Raw genomic sequence first — 26,117 nt, 5'->3', positions numbered from 1 at the left:
CCAACACACACCCTGGTCTCCAGAGAAGGGTGGGAGATGCCTGGGAGCAGCTCGGCGGTGTACGACAGCCAATGTGCCATCCTTGGAGGAGCTTCCCACCCCGCCGCAGGACCGGCAGGGAGCACTGGGATGCAGAGGAAGGCATCCGCCATCCCACGCCTGCCATGCATCCTCCCGCCTTTCAGGAGTTCTGCACTTTTCATGCTAGACTGGAAGATTACAGTATATTGTATAATTAGCTGATGCTACATTAGCCTGGGATAAGCATATTTGTTTCTGGTTTGCTGTTAGCACACCCCAATGGATCTTTAAACAATTAGATACAGAAAGAAGTAAAGGAGTAAGACAGGCATTTGATCCATCAGATTCACATCTTCTAAGCTTTAGTGATCAACTCTCTCATTGTCTTTATATACAGTGTCAAAAAACCCACCTGACACGGTACCACAGAAAACCTAGCAAATTTTAAAATATTATATGAAACGTATTCACACTGCACCTGTAGACATACAAGTGCTGTCATTATTTTTTTCTGGACTTCAAAGGAGAGTCAGTGCCTAAAAGCAGAGACTATGAGAAGTTTTGCCAGCATTGTAATTACAGTAGAAAGCAGTGCTTTTGTCAGCTGTTTTGTGAACAGCTAAATACTTTCATTTTTTGGTTCTTCCACTTATGAGTTCTATAGTTTCCCTATAAACGCATATAGTTAGTTCCATTCCCTATATTTCCAACATATGAATTACTTATAGACTCTATATTAAAAAAAATGACAATTCTAATGAGCAAAAATCATTAGGCCTAATGTAACTTTTGTTCAGCCTTCATTATTTGGGTCCCAAAGAAGAGTGATGCAAAAAAGCTCAACATGGACGCCCAGGTCTATATTCTTCCACCCTTTAACATCTAAGTCAGGACGTTCAGGATTACAGAAGATTCCTGTGAACAAAGGGACCAAATCCATCAGCCCTCAATGAGAAGGAAAGCCTTCCCCAGGGAAGGTAGAAATCACCACAGAAGGTCAACAGGCAACGGTCTCGCCAGTGGCTCAGCTTTCTCCACTACAGAGAACAGCACTGGGATTTCCAAGTAGGTGAAATTCAGCTGACCATGGACAGTGGCAGGGTTGCCATTGGTTTCTAAATATTGGTAAAAGCAGCATGTCTGGTTAATTCACTTTTGCAGCCCTTTGAGTGATGCTGGAGGCACTGCAGCTGCTTGTCTCAAGATATCAGATTAAAAAACCCACCATAGAACCTCATGTGCTCCCATCCACAAATATGGATTTGGAGGTATTTCCAGAGGCCTCATTCTCACTGCTGCATTCATAAACAGTAAGGATTGTTTTTAAAAGTCACAAGAGCCTATGCCCTGCACACAGCTAGATAAAAGCGCTGCTAGAACACCACTGGTAAGGAGATTTGCCAGGAAACTTCCCTACCCAGGGACAAATGTTCCTGTGCAAGCACAGCTCTGCATCACTTCAGAACTTTCCAGCATAGGGGAGAGATTTCTGTATGAATACAAAAACTACAGAATGTTTGATTTGAAAGGCAAATCTAGATAATAGCAAGTCTACTTCCTCCTTTTCTGATTTTACAAAATGCTTATGACTTTCTTACACTTCACCTTTGGAGAATACCATAGTGCATATACTGCATTTGGTCCTTTAAAAAGCTGAAATGTTCAACCCAAAGAAACCTTCTAAAGAAGTTAAAGGACAGGCACATCCATAGCTATACTTTATGACCTCCAGATATGATCTCAGATGTCCTAAAAATGGTCTTATGATTCTTCATTTTAGAATAGATATTTAACAGTGATTTTAGTTAGCCATTTAGTTAGTTAATTAGGTATTGTGACTTTTGCTGTGCATCACAGATGAAACTGCTATAAGTTTTAGCAATCAGCTAATGAGCTTTTTCATGTTGGCAAGGAAAAAGGAGGATCAGAAGACACTAAGCTTCTCTTTTCTTTCCTCCTTCTACAGAAAGGAAAACATTTTAAACCAGCACAGAGGCTTTGAAGAATGCTACACCACAGAGTGGATCACAGGCCCTTCCCACCCTTAGGTGACCTGCATTATGTTACAGTGATATAGCAAGAGCACCAGAAAAGCTGCTCGCTCTGGATGGTAGATAACTACAGAAGGAAGCAGGCCACCAAGAAGCATCTCCTCCTCTCACATGGAGGTCAGCAGCACAGCAGCAACCCAGACATCCTCAGCAAGTAGAGGTGACTTGTATCAAGTCACCCTCCACCCCCTCCAGAGGGATAGGTGGCAGCAGAATTTGTTTAAAACATACTTTTTTACAAATTATAAAATCAAAAGGATTTCACAGGTCAAGCAAAACAAGAGAAAATAGATTTCAGAGATGTTCCTAGTGTTTTATACAGCAAAGGTAAAGCAAGAGGATAACAAAGTTTAAAAAGAACTGTAACTTTTAAATTAATCACCAAGACATCATGAGCTGAACAAGACCTGGCAACACTATCAAAAATACATCATTAAATTACTGAACAGCTCTCCGTACTTGGCTTAGGCAAGACCCTGAGAAAACAGGTCATCTTCTAGCTTTTGCAAGAAAATGTCAAGGGTCATATCTCCCTCACAGCCAAGACACCATGCCTGTTCATTACCCTTTCAGCTGACCATGGAGCAGCAAATGAGATGTCAGCAGGAAAATGTCTTTTGATCCATCCCCAGTTCTACAAAATGACAAAGTAACAGACTCCAGCCTCTTGGAGATGTTTGCAGAAGCACTACACTTAAATCATTCTTCTAATAATTCTGAGGGGATTCTGAAACTTTTACGATTTCTGGTAACAACTTCTGTAAGACACTGGATCATATAATGCTGGAAAAAAATTAACTAACCTTTTAAAGAACAAAAAGGAAGAGAAATCTTGGTATTTCAATTTGAGTTTAAGATTCCTAATATATTTAATTAGCCTGTCTCAAGACCACCCATACATGATTTTGTGATTTATTTGGGAACTTACGATCACAGACAAGTAAACTCTGGCTGGCCTCTTGAACTATTTTAAAACTAAATCCTTTATTTTCATAGAACTTAGTCAAGATCATTTACCAGCAGCCATTTAGAGAAACTGTTTAGGTTAACAGCGATAAGGCAAACAGTATTTACCAGTCCTTAAGTGAATTTCCTCAGTCCTCTATAAACTGTTATGCTTATCTGATACATTAAGAGAGGGCTAAGTGCCGATACAGGGAGCTCTGCAGCCAACTCGCGTGCTGCGCGTTACAAGGAACTGGCTCTTCAGCCATACTGCAAAACACCATTAGCAAATAACCAAAAAAAAAACCCCAATGGCTGCCTTTGCCACTTTAATAAGCTGGCTCGATAACAAGCCTGTAAACTGCGAAGACTTGATTGTAAGCTTGCCGCCTTTCCCTGAAGAGGCTTTCCTGCAAGAAGCACGGGTGAGACGCCAGGGCTGGGCTCAGCCATCCCACCTAGCAGCTGCCCTGCACGCGCAGCAGCCAGACCACTGCTTCTTGCACAGATACCCATCCACCCAATTGCTTTCATTGGCTATTACATTAGTTGAATTACAGGCAAAACATGGTCTCCACACAGCTAAAGCAAATACTTTATTAGACAAGACTGAAGAGAGTGGCCCACCCGTGGCCAGTCCAGTACATGGATGGCTTAGGAATACAGCTCCAGTATGAAATACCAAAAAACTTCTGTATGACTAGGAGTGATTTAGACAAATATCTCCTTCAGCTTGCTTTCAGCTGATTGTGAGTTTAGATGGAAAGTCAGTTTATGCATAAAAATAACCATAATTTAAAAGTGATGCATATATAAGGAATCCCATCCTAGAACTACACAACCTGCCTTTTTTACTTTTGTATACAAAAGTCCCCCAGAAGAACAGTACTCCTGACAGCCCACCTGAGACTGAACACTGTTATCAGAATATAATTTGATCCTCTTTTGTAATGACTAAAATGAAAGTAGTCTCCCATATAATATTTGATCTGACTCTCTAGATGTGCTAGAATTAGGTATTTTTCCAAAAGCCTTCTGGCACCAGATCTCAAAGAATGCCTACCTGTCAACCCACTTTGTTTTCATTGTCTTTCAGATCATGTCAGAAATCAACACAATTCAGTTAAAAAGAAAAAAGAGAGGTTGGGGAAAAAGAGGCAAAGGACAAAAGTGAAAGAAAAGATGAAATGGGACAGGATTTCTTCCCCAGACGACACCACACACACACACACACCCCAAGCCAGAATCTCTAACCCACAGAATGAGCTGTTCTGCAAAACAGACAAGACAAATCTTCATGGTCCTTCTTTTCATTAAATGCACAAGTCACAAGCCATTATGACTAGCAATGTCAGTTTTTGCTTGAATTGCAAAACCGGCTTTTGAATTGTTGCTACCCGCTCAAGGTAAAAACATCAAAAATTATCTCTTAGTTGCCCTCCCTAATGCTGTAAATTTATTATGCTTTCAATTTGTAACAACACTTTCTCCCTCTGAAAAGGTGAAAGCAATATATTCTCTATGCACAGCTCTTCTATGAATTTCACATAGATTTTCTTAGGGGAGAAAAATCACTACAGGAGATTCAGATTTTATAGAATAATCAGTTTGCCTTGGGAAAGTATGTATTGAAGAAAATAAGACCTTTTCTTTCTAAAATTGTAAGAGGCTTTTCAGAAGGTATTTGTCTTAATTAGTCATTGCTATATAAAAACAAATTACTGCAAACTATACTGGGATCCAACCAGTTTTCAAGGATCATGATAATCTGTATTTGGCTGAGTGCCCAAGAACATCTTCAAGGTCTGAGGATATACCAGAATGATGCATACACTATTTTAAGACACAACAAAGCCTTCAGAAAGCTAAGTGACTGCACACCCAAGTCGTCATCCAAATGAGACACTTGGGCCCTTCACATTTGCTTCCCAGTGCCAAGGGACTCTGGATTTTGATGAAGTTAGATCAGAGAGAAGAATGAAAACCAACAAGTGCTGTGAAAGCAACAGACTTTAAATATTGTGTTGTGAGCCACTCCACTACTTTCGATCCATAACAATTCAAGTAAAGTTATTAAAAGGCAGCAAATATTCCTGTTAGAAAATAAGAAGTAAAGGAGAAGCTGTGACCACTCTGGAGAAGACAAAGAAGAAATTTGCTACTGAAAACACAAGGACAACTGACTGTATTTAAAGTCCAGGCATCACAGTAACAATTCATATCCTCATTTAAAGATCAATTTTAAAGATTAATTCTTGCTTTTGTTCTGGAAACCCAGTTGTGGAGAGAAGGATCATGTACCTGGGGGGCGGGGAGGGGAATATATGTGCTTTAACTTAAGCAAAAGGCAACGCGGTACAAGGAGAATGCAGCTGTGGGTGCCAGACCAAACACTTTCATCACACAGGTAGCACCAGGTGGCACTATTTGGAGAGCAATATTGATATAACAGATTGGGACACTGGATTGTAAATCAGGAGACTAAAATGCCATTCCTGACTCTGCTGCTGGCTTCCTGCAAGACCATAGGAAAGTCATTGAGCAGCTGTGGACTCAGAGAGGCAAGTTAAGTTCTTCTCTGTATCTCAAAGAAGGGAAAGAAAACACAGCTTGCATGTTAACAAAAGTACCAGCACAGCGAAATAACATTTTTATTGTCATTTAATTTGGTGTGTAATGTCACACAACAAACTCCAGTAATGCATAGTGCCTTTTTCAGAGAGAAAATTTGCTGGGGATCTCAGCACACGTGTTGCCTCCCACCAGGGCCACCTGATCCATTTCTCCTTTTGTTAACTCTCATTATGAACAGAAGGAGGATGCTAACACACAATGGTAACCACCTTTCTTGGCCTGGGCTCAATTGAAAATCATCACAAAAGAAATAAGTTGGTAGAGAACCAAATATTGTATTGCCCCTACTTTCCACTCTTCCCCCTTTCTGCTGATTATCCCTCCCTGCAGCACTTTCCCTAGTGTCATGACATTACCCCCTCAATAAAAACCTCCAACACCTGAAAACCTGAATAATAGTCCACAGACAGATGTGAAGAAAGATGGTCATAACAGTCCTTTACATTGAAATTTATAATATAGTCTTTTTTAAAATGCAAGTCAAAATAACCAAAGGCTATGCAGGCAAGGTGAACCTTAGTGACGCATCCCATGAGTCAATAACCATTAACTATATAATGATCAAACAAATGAGAGACCAATAATGAAGTGGCTTGATTGAAGTTATGCCCAAGATACATTTGTAACACCTGAGTGGGTTTTTGGAGTGGTTTTTTTTGGTTTTGTATTTTGTTTTAAGGCTTTAAAAAAAACCGAACAATTTCTGGTAGATTTATCAAAAAAAATAAAAGTCCATATTGGATTATATTCTACACAAGAGGAAATTAAAAGTGATTCATGACAAATCTTCCTGGTTGTTTTACAAGGCATAGGAGCAAACAAAACCAAAAGGGAAGCAAAAGGAATATAACTGACCTCACTGCACTTTCCTCCTGGGAGGACTAGTGGGCTTGCTTCCACTATTCTTTAAGAAAACCTTGAGCTAGTTTATGTACATCAACATAAAAGAGATGACCTTTGGGGGAGGGGATTGAACTCCTAAAAAAAAAAAAAAAAAAAAAAAAAAAAAAAAAAAAGCCTGCAAAATGGAAAATTCTCAGACAGAAGAGAAAAAAAAAACACTATTAAAACCGGTTTGGGAAGACAGATTACGCACCAGCACTGCGGGCCAGGCGAGTCAGCCAGGCATGGACAGAAAAGCCCTCAGCTCTGAAGGAAGACAAAAGCTGCACGGCCACATACGCTGCCGTGATTTGTTTCTATCAATATTTGTTTTCTTTTCACTTCTTGTTCTTATGTCCTCCTTCTTGCTGAATTAAACAACAACAATCAGCATGTGCAAGGTGAGGTCTGAAGTCTCTACCTTTCCACAGAAAAGGGCAAGCAAGAAGAGGGCTTCACTTCGGTAGGAGTTACGTCAAAGCACCCAGATTTTAAACAGACAATAGATTGCATGAGAAAAGGAAAGGTCAAAGATAAACATGTCTTGCACAGACCGTAAGATCTAGGACCACCCTTCATCCCAGTGGAAAAACAATTTCCACAATTTCAGCCTAACAATAAAGCAAAATCCATATCTTCTTGCTGTGGGTATTTCCCTCATGCCAGAGGAGCAAATCCACTTATAAAAGCCTCATTTTGGAGCTCTAGACTCCAGTATAAAAGATTCTACGAGATCCTCAGCAAGGAGCAATCTAAGAGGGAAGTTTCTTTGCCTGTCGGTGGGTGGACACGTTCTTTCATGCTACCTCCTCCTGCACAGGCAACAACTGGCAATCCAGTTGCAGGAGAACACTGTCTGTTAGTGTCACCAAATCCTCTCCAGTTTCATGCCCTGGACTCAATCCAAGATATGCCCAGTCTAAAATATGAGATTCAATTAAACGAGTCTGCAGTCAGAGGTTAGAAGGTTTTCTATGAACCCTTCCTATCAGGCAGGAAATATTCCAGCTGTAATAGTTTGGGGCTACCTTATTATTTCCCATGGGACTGCCTATCAAGGAAGCTGCTTCTACAAAGCACTGGCTTTTTCAATCAAGGATGGCACCAACTGTTCACAGCTCTGGCACACAATAGAAAAGAAACGCATTGGACTGCCGAGTCCCATACTGAAACTCCTCCACATCTCAAACCTACTGAAAGAAACACGGGTGGGTGGTTATTTGTAAGGTTGGTCCTGGCCATTTGAGGTGGCCTTCCAAACACAGAGGCTTTCCAGGATTCATCCCCCTACTGCTCAATTCCATTCACTGGATCCATGAAAAGGTTTGAGTCTCTTGACAGACAACCCCCCAATACAGAATTTGGCAGTTTCAGTAGGTGCTTGAGGGTTTGATTTTGGCCTGTGAAAAGCTTTAAACTTTGCACAATTGCTCCTTCCTCCTACTTATTTCACTAGGATATTCTATAAGTGTCAACACAGCAAACCTCAGACAGGAGATAAAGTTTACACTTCATTCATTTTTGTGAAACACCTTAGGTTAAAAAACAAAAAACAAGAATAGGACACAAACCAGGACATAAACTTGAAAGGTAAAAATAAGGCAGCTACAGTGTGTGCGTATATAAGAAGTTTTACGGTAATCACAGTAAATATTTCAAGTACCCTGATTACAGAAGTTGGTGACATGCATTCCAGTCATCACAATTTTCTTGCTATAGAAGAAGGGTATGACATTAGACAGGCCATATCAACACAGGTTTTATAGCAGCTAGAAAAAAATCCTCTTTTGCATGAAGAGTCCAAATTTGCATATACAGAAAAAATAAAAAAGTCATGTACAGATGCAAACATTTTTCTAAGGCTTTTTTTTAAAAAAAAAGAAAAAAAAAAAAAAAAAAGAAAGGAACGAAAGACACTCATTTGGGTTACCTCAAACTCATTTGTTTTCAGTAAGATTTAGCATCCTGGAACCTAAGTCTTTCCTGAGGTGAAAAAAGGCAAAAAGTCTGTTAAACCATCAAAATCTAGCCAGTACATAGCACAAAATATTAACACTATTGCCTCTGCAAGGCCTACCTGGCCACACAACTACCCACAGTTATTTCCCCATCTAAACGGGAAGTTAAAGGCTGAAAAGGAAATTGGTGGGGTTTCAGGTAGACAGCTTTTAACACTTACCTTTCCCTTATACACTGGTTCTGATTCAAATACTACCTCTTCTGCTGCAACACCAGTGAACCAGAAAAGGCTACACACACAGAGTGGGGATGCAGTTCTATCAGAAACAAACTAGTAATATACCGGTAGTTACCATTCAATAGCCAACATCCTATTTCCAGTTCTGAAGTAGAGGTTGGAAGCACCTGTCGATATCAGTACGAGGTCTGTAGGATATTACAGTCCTGCCACGTACAAACATCACCTATATAGACCTCTTTTCTTCTGGTGGTTTCTTTCAAGACAAACCAACCCCTCAACAGAGGCTTCTACAGTGCAGCAGATAAACAAACATGAATAACTATCCTCTTTGGTCCATTTATCATACTCGGCACTCTTTGCTAGTGAAGGCTAGCACCTTCAAAGGGGAAGATTTCTCCTTTGAATTACTCGCACGTAAAGTTCACACTAAATAGCATAATTCCCAAGCAGAGTGTTCCAAGGCAAGCCAGTACAAAAGTCATTTACTTCTTTTTTTAACTGAAAAATGCAAAAGTAGGGCCCCCTAGGTTTGCAAAAAATATTTACATTGTTATTAGTATGGTCACGAAGTAGAAGGGAGGCATACAGATAATCTTCATGCAGATGCTGATGAAGAAAAGGAAAGGCAATTCAAGCTCCACTTGTTTTTCCCCAAGCTCCAAGCAGCATCCTTTCTGACTGCTGGTACATACTGCACCGATAATAAAGTCAGCCTCTCCAGCATGGACAGTTTCAGAGCTAACCCAGCCTGCTGCTCCCAAGGTCCCTACTACACTAAAACTTCCAGAAGACTCACCTTACTTCAGATAAATCTGACAAAGCTTGGCAGATGCTTATCAACAATTTTGCATGTCCAGAAGGTGCAAAAAAAAAAAAAAAAACCCAACCCCCAAAAAACCCCAAAAATATTGCTTTCAATAAGGACTCCAGCAATGATATGGTTGCCATATATTATTCCCATATTAATAGAACTGTTTATAAACACACTGTTATGCTTCTTAAAAATAAGGTACCTTTTCTAAAAGACTGATGCTCATGTGGGAAGGGGAACACCTTGAAATGAATGGTTTTCACCAAAATAATCCACAGTACTGGATTAATATAGACTCAGGCAAAGGTAATTCACTCTGTAGTTAAACTACAGCTGTGAAAGGATTTTGTAGCACTCCGGCTAGACAGGCCATCTGATCTCACTGTCTCTTCAAGTTCACTCGGCTGCTCTGCACATTAGAAAAAAAAAAAAGTATTACTACTGCCACCAGTTGTCTTTGAACAAAGATAAAACCTGCATTTTTGAAGCCAAAAATGTTTCTACTAAACCTTTAGGGAAGCAGTTAAAATTCTGGCCCTGCATCAAGGCACGAGAAGAATCCGCTGACCTCACGCAGCCCTTTATTTTCTGGGAATCGTGATAGAAACAGGGTTTAGTTTTGCCAGTTTTGTTATATTAAGACTTCAGGCAAAAATTTTAGAAGCCTTGCGAAACCATGGCAACTTGCTAATATTTTCTGATAAAGTTATTTATTAGAAGCAGCTTGCATCATAGGTTCAGATAAAACATGGCACAAACTGAAGTCAGCTTTTAATCTTGCCCACTATATCAGAGCATCAGGATACAGTAAATTCTCAAAAACAAATCCCAGCATCATATTTCCCTCAAAGACATGTTAACAGCTATATGACAACATTTCCTCCATAGTCCGTCTCCAGAAGTTTTTCATTAATGTAATCCATTGAAACAGTTTCCTCTGGTGACTTATTTGTGACTATGGTAGGTGCCCACTGTGCTATAAAGCCTCCTCTTTGCATGGCCTGTGCCTGAACAGGAGATGATGGCGTAACCGTCAGAGCCACTTAGGAAGAAAGGCCCTGCAGCACAGCTAGAGGAGATATTCCTGGAACATCCATTCATGCTTCAGGTCCGTGAACATATGCTATTAACAGCACCTGCAGGTTGTTGGGCTTTCTCATTTGCTCTTCATTTCCATCTATTCAAAACATCTCTTCAGCTCCTTTGGTGTACTTAGTTGCCAGGATCACCCTTCCAGGTCATGGTATCCTCATTCAACCTGTCTTTTTCTTTCTTTTTTATTACAGTATCTTTAAGGCAACTCTTCACCACTCTACTTGCCTTTCTGCAACCAGAAGTTCTCTAGAACAAGGGCTCTTTTGACATACACTTTTCTAATTACAAATAATTAGGCCAAAGATTTATTAGCTGCACTAGCAAGTCCTTCTCCCAGTTGTTGTTCAGTATGTTGCAAAGACATTAAATGCATTTTAACTTCTCTCCTAGGGATGTGTGTTGCCCCAGGTTTTTATTATACGGTATGATTTATGTGAGCACCAAGGCAATTCACACTTCAAATTACAGTATCTGTCTATCATTTTTCTCAAATGTATCTAGTCAACTGAGCATCACTGGAAGCTGCATTTTGACTAGGAAAAAAAAAATTATCTCCATTATCCAGATTAATTAACCATGAAGGTGATACAACCTTGAGAACTTGCTCAAAACTTCTGGTGTGGTAGCGCTACTAACTTTTCTGAAGCAATCAGTATACTTTTGTCACACTCAAACTCTTCCAAAGCTTATTTTCATTCCCTCTCACTCGTGTCAAGAGATTCCATTATCACAGGTTTGATTTTACTTTTACACATAGAATATTTGGGTGTTTCCTAGCCAGCTTTACAGGGCAACATGCATCTTCAGAGGGAAATAAAAAAGCATGAGAAAGCAGTAAAGAAAACAATATGCCAGAGAGTATTAGAGCTGTAAGACAAAGCCATTTATCATTACTACAAATTTCAAAGCTTTTTAACTGAATGCCGTCACGCTCAGTTTTAATTCTCGTGCCACTATGGAAAAACAGATGAACCAAGGACTAGTAAAGATAAACACTTCCTTCCAGTAATTAGAAAATGAACCTTTCTGATGGTCATGTTAGAAGCAGTGGTAAAAAATTATAAAAGATTAATATGAAAGCTTTTTTCTATTTTTCTTACAGGTCCCCAAAGCAAAGTATAATGAACACACTTCTGTCCCTGCTTCCAAGGCACACCAAACTCCAGAGCTATACATGCTCAGGAGTTTCTCAAACTCATCAAGATGTTTTGCCAGCAAAACTTCCATCTACACATGGATACATCAATTAAAATATATATATATATAATTTCCCAATGCAACATATCTTGCTGCTATTTCAAAGTCAGTATTTTTATGGTGGATCCCCATAATCCCACAAAGCATTCTTCCTGTGGAACACCTCACTAACAAACACAATCTTCCATTTTTAAAGGGAGATTTCTGTATTTCATGTTTGGTCAAAAGGCCTGTGAATTGATAAATAGTGCTTTAATTATCCATTTCAAATAGTTCAGTAAGATGACCACAAAATGGTTGAGATTGGAAGGGACCTCTGGAGGTCATCTAGTCCAACACCCCTGCTCAAGCAGGTCCACCCAGAGTCAGCTTCCCAGCACCACGTCCAGACAGCTTTTGAATGTCTCCAAGGAGAGAGACTCTACAACCTCCCTGGGCAACCTGAGCCAGTGCTTGAAAAACAGAAAATTAACTGACTGATAGAGTTGTCAATTTGTGCCCATTACCTTTTGTCCTGTCACTGGGCATTACCAAGAAGGTCCCCCACCAGGTATTTACACACACAGATGAGATCCCCCTGAGACTTGTCTTCTCCAGGCTGAACAGCCCCAGCTCTCTCAGCCTCCCCTCATACAAAAAATGCTCCAGTCCCATAGCCACCTTCGTGGCCCTGTACTGGACTCGTTCCAGTATGTCCATGTCTTTCTCATACTGGGGAACCCAGAACTGGACCCAGCATTCCAGGTGTGGCCTCACCAGTGCTGAGGAGAGGGGAAGGATCGCCTCCCTCGACCTGCTGGCAGCACTCCTCCTAACACAGCCTAGGAAGCTCTTGGCAAATTCCCTAAAGTGACCTACAAAAACTGTCTCCTTCAACGCCCATAAATCTGGGCGGGTAGGGGAAGTCTAATACACATTCAGAAGCCAGAGCAACTGGATTATAACCAAAAAGATATCTGCAGAGTAACTCTCTGACCAGCAGTACTTCTACTATTAGCCTAGGTTATACAAACAATACCCTACAGTGAAGTATTGTCTCTGTCAATAGGATACAAGATGTGAGGTTAATACTGTACAAAAATTCACATGCATTTAAAACTTTTGTTAATGACAGTGATATCCCTCATCTTCTATGTAGTAAACAGGCAATATTTACATGTGAGGTAGGTGTCACCGGAGATTCAGAGCTCCAGGGAAGCAGCAGTACCTCATTAAAAAGGGTAAGTGTGCTATTCCCCAAGGTGCAAGTTCTTTATATGTATAAATTAACTTTCATTTACATTTAGATTTCACACAGAAACTGTGAGATATGGAGCAACTGCAGAGAGTCCAGCAAAGGGCTGCTAAGCTAATTAAGGGACTGAGGCACTTCTAGATGGCCTCCAGAGGTCCCTTCCAGCCTCAACCGTTCTGTGCTTCTGTGAAGTTGTCAGAGCTCGTATTTTTCAGTTGTGAGTGATTGAGAAAGGGACTTTGACACATAGTTCATAAAAATTAAGGATACTTTATTCCTCCAGTGAGGTGGCGAACAGAAGATTAAATGACAAAGAAAAAAAGTAGCCGACAGCCCAGAAGCTAAAACTAATCTCTCAACTGAAATGAATACAGGTACATCCCCTTTTGTAGTACAAATATGGTGGGGGTTTTGAGTTCACTCTTCCTTTCCTCACTTTACCAAAAGTAGCCTCACCTCAATATGCTCAAAAGGGAGCATCTTAAAGTCATTTTCCCTTCCTCATTACTGACAATGTAAGGACAAACAGCTTAAAAGTTGTTACAGTTAACAGACACTATAAGCACTTCATCACAGGAAGCTTTTCTTAAAAAAGATGCAGAAAGATGATACACTGATAATGTAAACCAAACTTCGGGTTGTACACACAGAGTATATGAGTAACCAACAATTTCACCAACTGCCTTTACCAGTTCTCTGCTTGTTGATAAGAGTCAAGCTCCCTTGTAGCTGCCACACAGCTTCCCACCCTGCTGCGCACAAACACCTCCAAGATACTCACCTGAGCCAATATAACTCATTCAGCAAAGCACTCCTAAAACAGCTCTCTGCTTCCGATTTCTAAACTAGATAGGATTCCCCAAGCAACACTTGGCTGCCCTGCAGACACATACATACCCTTGCCCGCTGTGCTCTTCCTTTCTTCTTCCCAAACTCCCCAGTTGTACACCCAATATTCCCTGCTACGCCATCAGGCTCCCCTCTAGTAACCACAGACACTATCACTTGTGTGACACCAAACAGCAGGTCTCTCGGAGAAGAAAATAGTGCTCCTACGCAGATCTGGTATGTACACCTTTAGTACTACCAGTGTGTTTTTTAACATTAAGACTTACTCTATTACACCAGAAAAAGAAGTTAAACTGATTTTATTTAAGGCAACTTAGATGTGGTCATTACTGGAGAAGACTCATTTGTAAGGGAACACAGGAAAAAAAAAAATATACATGAGAAAGGCTCCTACTTGGTTTTCCAATAATAAAAAACAACCATACAGAGAGACATGGAAAACATTTTAGGTTACACTTCTGAAAACACAGCAACAGAACAGCAAACTATTACTCGGGAAACCAGTTGGGAAACCAGCCCCCCACAAACAGACAAGTCCCTTTTGCAGTGCTCTCATTTAGCAAGTGAAAGTAGAAGCGCACTTTGCTCAGCATTAAAATAATAGATAATGGTGTCCTGCCCTAAGCTCAGGTCAGATGTAACAAGTCAGTTCAAAGCAAAGAGAAATCACGCACTGAAAAGGAAGGCCAAAATTGTAAGCCCTAGGACGGCAACTTGATTCACAGTTTACTCAGGTTAACGAAAAGACTCCAACTCCCGCAGATTTCAGCGGGTTATGAAAAAGGTCCTGCAGAGGGAAATGTTCCAAGTCACAAACAGCAACACCATATTTTGATACCTAATTGCCACCACTGCCTATGAAGAAATCCCTGGTGTAAAATAGAGAACAGATACAATAATCTTGCTTTCTCATTTTAAAAATGGCATGAAAGGAACAATAAAAGAAAGTTATTGAAGAGAACTAGATTGTTCCCAGCTGTTATCATAAAATACTACAGCTGTTCATGTCATTGCAGCTAATGACCAGTTGCACTTTTTCAAAGATTGTAACACAGTATGACCATTGTAGTCTAAATCAAAATGAAACTTGGCAAGCATCATGAAAAAAAGACTAAAAAAAAATTATTTCAATTCTGTTGTGTTGGTTTTTTTTTTTAAATTTTTTGTTCATGGGTTGTTTTTTTGTGTTTGGGGGATAGGAAGGCATTTTCTATGAGTGGCTATGCATTCAAATTGTCAATTATATTAAACTGCTTTAAAAATGATGGTAAAAGGTATTAAGTTACTAAAATTGTCCTTTCCCATAACAAAAGGAGAATTCAGCCAAGAAATACCAAATTTGTTGTTGAAAAGAGGTGTGCTGTGTAAAACTATCTCAAGTCCAAAGTGGATGATGAAACATCTTTCCTCTGGAGCTAACAACAGGGTGGGCTTCCCCATCTAGAAGCTTTTAATTGTTTTGTTAACTGCACTATATGTGAACCAAAACTGATTTTTCGTAAGGATTCAAATACACAAATACAAAGAAAAGGCTAAAGCAGAAAAACAGCCCACATAGATGCAGAAAGAATTTTCAGATACAACTCTATTGGAGCATCACTCCTCGACAGATGGAGAAAAAGCTAGCGTGTATTCCCATCGAAAATCTCCACAGAACCTGGAACATACTCTTGTATTTTCACTAGAAATGACATGAAATGACTTGAAATAGTATATGTTCCTCTCTAGCCATGTGCCTTCCCCTCCAAAATCACCCATATAGAACTAAAAGACCAGAAAGAAGTCACAAGCTACTGCACTGCTTCCCCCCCACCCAGTAACCAAAGAAATCACTAATTTATCAAGAAAACTACTGTTTATTTTACCAGTTTCTCCACTTCAGAACAGGAAAACACTTCCAGGGGAATTCCAAACACTTCAGAAAGACTACCACCTAATCACATACAGCATACACCCGTCTTCACATGACCCAATCTGGGACTTGGTAACAAGTAACACAGCCACAGCAAAAGAATGACAACACAGCATCCCTATCCAAAGAAAGATAGAAATAATTGTTAAAGACTTACTTATAACCAAATACAGCAATGGAAAACACGTTAGAAGCTGAGCCTCTTTTTCTCACTTTGCACCATTTATCTAGACCACGAAGGATTTCTTTCCAAATGATGGTTACTTCAAAACATGAATAACTCAGGAACTTTGCTTTATCCGGCCACACAATTACCAAGCTGTCACCATCAGCAAGTGAAAAAAAAATATTAAAAAATTGTACAACTTACTTCAAAGACACTTACAAAAGCTTAAATTAAAAAACAAAATCTAATCACACACTAAATTAGGTCAAAAACCTGTAGTTTGAATTCTATTAATTAAGCCTATTGAACAATACCCAGAGTAAGTGTTAGACTGTCTGCATCATCACATCTGTGTAACCCATTACTAACACATGTTATTTTCACCATTTCAATCAGAAGTTCAAAGCACACTTCCTTTCTTGTGGCAACACTGTGCAGGCTTGATATTTTTGTATAATTAGCAAGTATCAGAGCCAACATTATAACAGAATTTGCTCCACAGCAAGTTAGTTATACTTTTTTGCTCTACTCCACCAGTTCTACATTATGCAACTGTCAGGATGACTCAAGGAAAGCATTTTGGCTAACACAAATCTGATGCAATAAAATGTCTAAAATGCACGCCTCCAAAAGATGGGATAGAGAAAAAGAATATGATGTAGAATACCGGCACTGTTATATCAATACCTGTCTCCATCAGTACATGTTTAATCCCATTACAGCATTTCTCAGTTATGAAAGCCTTGTAATGCATCAGACTTCAGTTAGTTTATTAAGCCATATACGTCTATCTGAAAGATGGAAAAATAGCCATTCCTATTTCTAAGAGATAATGCAACCATATTTTAGCATAGTTTTTCCTTCTTTACCACAAAGATTTTGTATAATCTCTATGCAGACAAGGTTCTGCACCCTTTATGTTTAGAGTTTAAGGCAGGGGTTTTAAAGTGCAATCATCTGTGATGAACTTGAGGAGGTTTTTTTCAAGCAAATATTACCAGTTTCACCAAATCTTCCCTTCCCTTGCTATTTAACTTCTGTGTCTGGTTGCAAAGACACCACAGCATGAGAAGAGAGGTGGTACAGGCACTCAAGACACACCACCCTCCACACTAGCCCCCTGAGCTTTTTGCAAACTACACGAGTTCAAACTAACAGTCAGGCTGTGAGTTTTCAACATCACTGCTAAGCAACCTGCAAACAGCAGCTGAACTGCAAAACAGAGACATCCTTCTGTGACAAGTTGGGGAGAGCTTGAGCAAGCGCACTGAGAGTGAAGCTATTCACTGAAAAGAAAGCTACAGTGTCAGCAGCTGGCTGCAGAATTACTGCGGAAGTCTGAGGAAGAGGCAGAACATACTTCCTCTATTCTTCACGTGCTTCCCCAGGCACCTACAGACGCACCAAAGGCAAGACGCCGTGTTCAGTGAACCTCTTGTGTTAGGTAAATGCACCCAAATCACAGCTACCAGGCAGCACTTAGGCTGCTCGACATAGTTAGCAATGAGTATGAGAGCAATAAGCAGAGAAAAGCTTGCAGAAAGGTAGGAAAGGAATACACTGGAAAAGAAAGGGTATATTGAAACACAAGGAGAAACTATTAAAAAAAAAAAAACTCACTGAAAACAAAAGGAAACTGCAACAGAAGTTCAGTCCAGCACCGCTTTATTTCTACGTAGAAAGAGGTTTAAGTGGTAGACAACCCTCAAGTTAAACGTTTCCAAAAATTTCACAAAATACACCCAAAAAGGAAAGAATACCATCTGTGCCTTCAGCACGTGCAACCCCCAGACACCCAGGAGTTGACTTCTAACTAAAACCACTAATTTTGACCTCTGGTGCCTTCCCACTCTGCTCCTTCCCCTCTCCAGCTCCAAACATAAATGGTATTAGTTGGAAATTAGTTGGAGATTGTGTTGGCATCATAATTCAACCTTAAATAAGAGTCATGTTCTTCTCATACAGCAGTGTTGCCATATCAACGTTAACATGCCTAACCTTGCTTATAAAAATAGATACCATAGTCAGTTGAAAACGCACGTAAATGACTGTCAAGGAGGTACTACTCCGTAGGTGTTATTTCAACAGTAGCAGCTATCTAGTGGAGGAGTAAGTAGGGTAGGAATAACTAGTTCAGATTTTTATCTTTAAAAGAAAAATTTACCATCATAGCACTTATTGTCTCCCTGTTTCTCCACATATGATCTTCTATCTCTTCCTTCATTCAATAATTAAAGGAAAACAAGAATTTACCTGGGGTACAACCTCCAGCAATAACACATCTGAATCTACAGTGGCCGATCACCCAGTGAGCCCTGCGCTTATGTGAACTAGGCTGCACATACTCTATAATATTTTTTAGAGCTGTGATGATACTTTCCACCATTATCGATTGAGTAGCCATAAAATTATCTTTTATGGGGGAAAGTCAAGGTAAATGACTGATTATCAGAACAGGAAATGATTTAAGTGTTCAGCTGAAGAACCATTATGCAATTGTAACTTGCATTTGACTCGTGAAACCACATACAAAAGAATATAAGAAGGCACCTTTTCATGAATACGATTTGAAGTGGCTTTTACTTCAGAAACTTGTGGCTTCTTTCATGGCACGCTTGAGAAAAGTGTTTGCTTAACTTTGTATCTTAAAATACTCTTATGGAAGTACTTTTCTCCACATTCTTTAAAGCTATAAAGAGGGAACTCTCCCCCACCACATGCTGTTTCAGCATTACTGGGAAGCCTTGGATTAATTAATATTCATATTTAAATGGAGTACCAAATTTGAATTATAGTCCTGCTTTTGTACTTTAAGTAGGAGCCACTTAGCAAAATAGAAAAAAACTTAAAAAAAAAAAAAAAAAGGAAGATGAGTTTAGAGTATCCAAGCTACAGGTACTTATTTATTGACATTACCCAAAATGACTTCAGACAGAAAATCCCTTTAGAAATACCAGAGAGGCAGGAATGTTACAAGTTCTGGAAGTCATGGAACTAGAAAAAAATAATCTAAAATATCAAGTTATGTAATCAAAGGTAAATATATTTTGCATTTGATCTTCCTGCCACAACCTGCACAGAAAAGCAAGCATAACCATGCAACATCTATCATCTCTAAGTGGCACACATGCGATGGAAGAAAATACCATTCAATTTGGGAATGGATAGCAGAGAGGAAACAACTGTTCTCTACAACATCCCCCTATGGAAAATGACCTCAACTGGCTCATATTTTCCAATTAAGTTAAATGCTGATAACATCCAGCATGAACTCCTCTTTCGAGTCTCTCGCCACCAACAACGCTATCAAAAGCACCAGCTCTCTTGCTAGGCACCACCAAAAAGAGTGGGTAACAGAAGACAACTTTAGCCAATGTGAATTCCAAAGTACACTAAAGGCTTTTAACACACAAACAAGGTAAGTTTGTCCCTCACCTAGACTCAGCACACTCAGCAAGCCACTTTCAAAACACAGAGCCTGAGAAAAGCCTCCCACCCATGCAGCACAGCAATAACTACATAAGAAAGGCACCCTTCAGCGGGAGCACAATTTTTCCCCTATGCCTACACAGCAAAGGCCTTGCTTTGCTAAAGGGCTTATTTACAAAATGATCATAATGACTAAGAGGCTCGGTGAGTTCACAAATCAAAATAAATCACCAGCTTTATTACACAAGCATAACTGTCAAGCACTGTATTTGCGTTTTGTTTCAGTTTCTCATTACTACAGTCACAATCCTTTACAAGGGTTATATACCCATCACACATATATACAGGTTTACGCAGTGTAAAACACGTAAAGACCGCAATACCCAAGCAGCATCCAGCTGACATAATCCACTGGTCTTACAAGTATTAACTTAGTTTTGACCATCAGATAAGAACAGAGTGGTTATATATAAGAAAACAACAATCCAACCTCATTTTCTTTCCTAAGCAACCATAAAGCCTGTGCAAGCATAGTCAGTTGTTTTTCTGCTCTCAGCTGCATCTCATATGGCTTGCTTCATGAAGGTACCAGGGAATCTGTGATTACAGAGTTACCAAAGCTGCGGTGGAGGAACACCCATCCCTTCAAATGAAGGTGAAAGCGTGTGGAGGAGAGACGATAATCCCCAGCTGTACCAGTGCCACCTTTCTGACACAGCTGAAGGTGGATTCTCTAGTTAATAACACTCCTTAAACCCAGACACAAGCTTCCCCAGAGCAAGCAAGTACATTCCTAAGTAGTATGAGGGTAAATTAATTAAAAGAAAAATAGAGTCAGCTTTCCTATGCCAATAGGAACAGCTACAAAGCACCTCCTTCCTTTCCTCCATGAGGATGAGGCAGATACTGAATCTCCAGCACCCTCAGAGAAGGGGCACATAACCATTTAATCTACTGTCTTTAGACAGCTATAACTATCCAAGTAACACTGGTCCTTGTCATACATTTACTAACACTCAAACTTACACCAAAATATATACCAAATTCAGCAACGCTACCAACATCTGTGGTTTTTGAGTAATTGTGAGATGACCCCAAAAGGGCAGCCCAGCATTCACAGGATACATCTATGCCGGAAAAACTGCATTTGATTCACAGAGAGACAGAGGCAGGCTTTTGCAACACACCAGTGCTGCATTCCAGCCTGGAGCACGAGCCTTTGGCGAGTACACACAAGTCTCCCTGGACTAATGGAAACTCTAAACTTAATTGGTAATTCCCATTATTGACAGCAATTTTACCTTTCACGAATCTGAAATTAACACTGATGGCTAACGTATTGATCATGAGCTGGCATTCATCATATATTACAAACAAGCGCCGGCTGGAACATTAGAAGACTGTTAACAGTGACGTGGTTTGAAATTCAGGGACAGCAGAGACCAGTGTCTAATTTTTCGGGTGTCATCAATTGTTGACATAATGTAACGCACAAGAGGAAACAGGACTGCTAACATCAAGCTTCATAAGCCCTGGCAGCAACCCCTCTAAACAGCTGAGATGGAAGGATTTCATTAAAACTCCACTTTCCTTTACAGCATAAAAAAAAAAAAAGGGGGGGGGGGAATAAATCACAAAAAAAAACCCACAAACAAACCACTCAAAAGCACATAACCATCTGACCTGCCCTGAAGAATCAAAACAATCATTGTACCTAGCTAACAGCAAGATTTCCAAGAAATACTGCCTTTACTTCTTTGTATGACTACTCCAGTTCACTTTCGAAGTTTTTATTTAGGATTACTCTGCTTTAGAGCAGTATTTCTAGAAGGCAGTAATGCAACACTGAATATTTTGAGGAGGTCAAGTAACATGATACACAGCTTTTCCCTCCAGGTCAGTGGGGTTCAAATCTTGCTAATGTCAGTAGTGCCCAAAAGCTGTTGACATCAGGCAGCTGTTATGTGACCTGTGAAGAATGAGCTACTATCCTCAGTCCAGTTTTTCCTGGACAGGTATCCCTACCTTCACAAGTACAACCAAGCCCACGCTCTGGCTGGAAAGTCTCAGGAGTTAAAAACAGTGTAGATAAGGAATAGCTTTCTCAGTCCTGAAGGAGAACAAGAACTTAGAGACAGTTCTATCCAGGTGAAGGCTGCCTCATACCTCTAACAAAAAAAATCAAGGAATTTCAATTCGTAAACACATCAAATCAGGATTCACTGCAACTGTATGTTGTCCTGAGCCTTGATCCCGCAAACCTGCAAACATGCAGGTTCCTTCATTTGCAGTCAACAGACCATTCAAGATGGTAAGTAAGACCCCTCCAGGATCACAAAATCCAGAGTAAAGGTGACTTGTCTAATTTGCATCATAACATACAGACCATATTAAGGAGACCACAAGAGTAAATCAAAAAAGTACTTCTCAAACTGTAACTGCATCCTCTGGATTCACACACAGTATCTTCTTTCCCTTTAACTCAACAGAACACAATTTTGTCAACTTTACCAGGAGTTAATTTGCTTCCAAAAACTTCACATTACACACAGACTTGAATTTCTTCTTCACACTGCTCATTGCATGACAGCATCATATCCAAAAAATTTCACTCCAACCATCACATGTAATAGTGCCCAAACTGCATAACAGAGGTGGGAGAAGACGAGGACCTTATAAACATTAGGGGCTCCTGGGCCTTTTCCCCCCTTCTCCTAAAAGGAGCACAGTTCAGACAATCCATAAGCAAAGCAAAATGAGTGAGAAGTCCTCACCTATGAATATACCCCCATTTCTTGGTATGTTTGAGTTTTTGAAGCACCAGAAGACAAAAAGAAAAGCCCACAGCAACCCCCCGGAAGAGGCAGCTCTCAGCCACAAGCGATCTGCACAAAGCTGCTGGAACTGTAACCTCCCCAAACCCACCCCGCTGTTACGCAACAGTGCCGAGCCAGGATTTTCACCAGCCAGCCCAGAATTGTTGTTAGGAGACATCTCCTGTCATGCACCAGCAAATCGAAAGGGTTTAAAAAGAAAAAAAAAAAACACACACACACACCACAACACCAACCAAACACAATAAAAACAAGCAAAGACAAACCCCCACACATGCAAACCAAAGAGAAAGTTTAATCCAGAACCTGCATACATATGCTAAAAACATTTCCTTTCCAAGTTAATGTTTTATATGATATTCTAACTTCAAAACCAAAAAAGTTGTTTCCATAAGTTATATCTCACCAACATCAGAATATCTGGTTTTCCTCTTAAAATACCAAGGCTCTCCAACTACTTGCATAGGTGCTTACAAGGTCCCTTTTAATTATTATTTCTTATTCATTTAACATTGCAAGCCTATTTCAGTTGCTCATCTCAAAAAGGTACAAATCATGTCCTATAGGAAAGAAGCAACAAAGTAATCTTTTCCTATCTCTATTATTATTACCACCAATTGTTTTCTTACTCGACTTCCTTACAGTCTATACGAAGGCAGTGTGAAGTGCCTGAGATAGAGCAAAGAATAATCCTATTAAGAATCAGTTTACTGTGTACTACCCTCTTCATACACATACTCTTAAAAGCTTAAAAGGATTTCAATATTTATTAAAGGATTGAACCAGTTAAACAAATCTTCATGTCTCCAGTGAAACACTGACATTATGGAGACAACAGTTACCAGGTGAGACGGACACCTAAGCAGCATGTATGTTTTGTTCTTTTTGTTCAATACTTTAACTCAGCTTAACAAAATTGATTTCTGATTTAGTTGCATTATAAAAATATCTAACTACACATACTGCTAAGTTTTCTTTCTTATGCTTTCAGATGTTTTAAACATTTACATGTGTGAAAGATGCAAAGAGCAATTGCTGACAAACCACATTAAAATATGCTGAAACCATTGAGGATTTTGTAAATATAGAGATAATTCCTATTAATGATGAACATGGACTTAAGCCAAAGGAAGTTCTGACAGCAAAGATCAGGTCATTCAGTCATGTGTTAAAAAAAAAAAAAAAAAAAGAAAAAGTTAGGCATCCCATAATCATGAAGAAGTCTCCCTAATAGGATGGTCATTTGTTATCTTTCTACAGAAGATAAGCATCAGATAAACATAGCTGTTTCAGGCTTCTAAATACTACTCTTAGTGTGATATAACAGACTGACTACTTAAATAAGCAGTAAATATTCCAGATATTAGAAGGCAAAGGTGAATTCCCAAGTAATTTTTAAAAAATTCTTATCATGCTTGAAATTACACATCTTAAAATATCTGAAGATCTACAATTTCATTTGGGGGAGGCAGGGGGAATTAGAGAGGAAAAGGCATAAGAAGGTAGGTGTAAACATAAATACAAAAATATAAACAATATGCCTTTCCAAATAATATTTACATTGAGTGTTTAGTTTCGGTGTACAGTCACGTAAATACAGAAGTGTATCTATTCCAAGGCCATTTCAATTTCCAGCCTCCTGGCTTCTGGAAGGATGCACACCACATCTAGGATTTGTGCTTTCCACCATAACACTCTCTATTGGTAGCGGGGTTATAACCTAACCGGATGAAATATACTGTATCCAAGTGTATCCAACTATGTGGCCAGTGTAGAAGGAAGGGGTAGAAGGAAAAAATTAAAAAAAAAAAAAAAAAAAAACAACCGCTAAATAGACACGCACTTCCCACGTACCGAGAAATGTCCCTGTGCAATTTACATCAGGCACGACCCCAGGACACGAGAGCGGGGTCTGCACCGCAGGGCACAACGGGGTCTTAACCCAAACTCTTGGTTTTGTTTCCACGGCCAAGGCTCGCGGCACGCGCAAACCTTCGGAACCGAGCAAAAAAAAAAAAAAAAAAAAAAAAAAAAAAATCATGGAGCCGATACGTGTTTGTGCCGAGCACCCCCACCTCACGCACACGCGAGCGCACGGCCACGCCGCGCCTGCTGGATAACTTCACATCCACGCAGGCCGGGCCGTCAGCAAGAGACGGCGATGGAGGAGGAGGAGGAGGAAGCAGCAGCCGCCTTCGCCACCTCCCACAGTGCCCACGGCCACGGCTCCCCCCCCCACCCCACCCCCTTCCCCACCCGGCATCCCCGCCGCGGGTGTCGCGGGGGCGGCCCTGCAGGGAGCTAGGAAGGATGGGGGGGGCGAGGTGGGTAGCCAGGCAGCGCAGCCGGTTCCTCCCGCAGCGGGGTTTGGGGTGGGGGGGAGGGAAGGAAGCGGAGCCCCGGCTGTCGGCGCGGGGAGGTTTCCACGCATCCTGCTGCATGCGGGGAGCCCAGCGGCACTGACAAGCGGCGGCGCAGCCTGCGGGAAAGGGGGGGCGGCTCCGGGGAACGCAGTCCAGAGGAGGAGGAGGAGGAGGAGGAGGAGGAGGAGGGGGGATGCCCAAAGGAGCAGGCAGGCTGGGGGAGGGGGCCGAGCCCTGCCCCCCTCTCCCCCCAGGCACCGGGGCGGGTGAGGAAGCTGGGGCTCCCCCTCTCTCTCACGCCAGCCCTGTGCAGCGCCTTCAAGGCGGAGAGGGGGAGGCGGCAGGGGGAAGGGGGGGGGGTGGGGGGGAGAAATGCTGCAATGTAGCGCCGGGCGGGCAGGCGAAGGGAAGCCGCAAACCCTCCACCGGGGCCCCGGCGCAAGCCCGCGGGCCCAGCCCACCGCTGCCGGCGGTACCTGCCCGGGGCGGGGAAGGTGGGGACGTACACGACCCCAGCCGGGGGCAGGGCGGGACGACCCGTCCGAAAGGGTCGCTGAGGGGGGAGGGGGGAAGGCGCAGCACCCACCTTTCACCACCCTGTCCGTCGTCGATAACTTGGGATCAACGGCCTTATGCTCCGACATGTCCGGCGGCCGGGGAGGCGGCGGGGCTCTCCCCTCCTCGGGCAGGGCAGGCGCGGGCTGAGGCGGCGGCCGCCGCTGCGGTCAGGGCTCCGGCTGCTCCGCGGCGGCCGAAGTTGCCGCGTCCCGCCACCGCCGCTGCTCGCTGGCTCGGCTGGGCTCTGCCGCGCGGTGCCTTCCTCCTTCGTCTTCCTCCACCCCCGTCCTCCTCCTCCTCCTCTTCCTCCTCCAGTTAATTATTGCTCGCTTTCAATCACGCCTCCGGGTTGCTCAGGACGGGCTCGCTCTCTCCCCCCCCCCCCCCCGGTCAAAGACCCCGGCGACGGCACCCGCGGCGGGCGGCTGTCAGGCAGCGCCGGCAGGAAAAGCCGCGAGTGGACGCGGGCGGCAAGAACAGCCAGGTTGCACACGCAGCGGCCAGCCCTGCGCTTCCTTCCTCCGCGGCGCACTGCCGGCTGCTCCGGCTCCTCCCGCCGCCGGTCACCACCGCCGCCGCCGCACTGGATGTGGATCCGGATCCGTCTCTTTCCCAACCCCCCCCCCCCCCCGCCCCGCCGGGTCTCTCCCCTCACTCGCACCGACACCGGCCGCGGCCCCGCGGCGCTGCACACGCTCCGTCGCGCAGCCCAGCCCGCCCCCCCCGCGCGCGGCCAGAGCCGCACGGCCCCGCCCTCCCGGCTCTTGCCCCCCCCTTGCGCCGCCATTGGCTGCCGCCGAGCTGCCAATCACTGTCAGGTAGCCCCGCCCCGCCCCGCGCCGCCGTACCGCCCAGGTGCACCGCCTGCGCCCACCCGCGCCGTGGGGACCGGCGGGGCCGCACCGCACGGCGCAGCGCTCCGCCACGGTTCCCCGC

General features: G+C 42.1%; 1 protein-coding gene across 1 annotated transcript in view; it reads right to left on the bottom strand.

Annotated features, from left to right (window-relative positions):
• The window catches only part of PPP3CA (protein phosphatase 3 catalytic subunit alpha), a 202,528-nt gene extending 176,742 nt beyond the window's left edge, over positions 1 to 25,786 (bottom strand). The window contains exon 1 of the mRNA XM_082482149.1: positions 25,210 to 25,786. Within this exon, the coding sequence (XP_082338275.1) occupies positions 25,210 to 25,267 (58 nt within the window). The 5' untranslated portion in view covers positions 25,268 to 25,786. The remainder of the gene's footprint in view (positions 1 to 25,209) is intronic.
• Positions 25,787 to 26,117: the final 331 nt, after the last annotated feature.

This window comes from Vanellus vanellus, assembly GCF_965231255.1.
Source record: "Vanellus vanellus genome assembly, chromosome: 4".
Taxonomy (NCBI): Eukaryota; Metazoa; Chordata; class Aves; order Charadriiformes; family Charadriidae; genus Vanellus; species Vanellus vanellus.
Note: the sequence above shows the minus strand (reverse complement) of the source record. Positions and strands in the feature narration are given on the sequence as shown.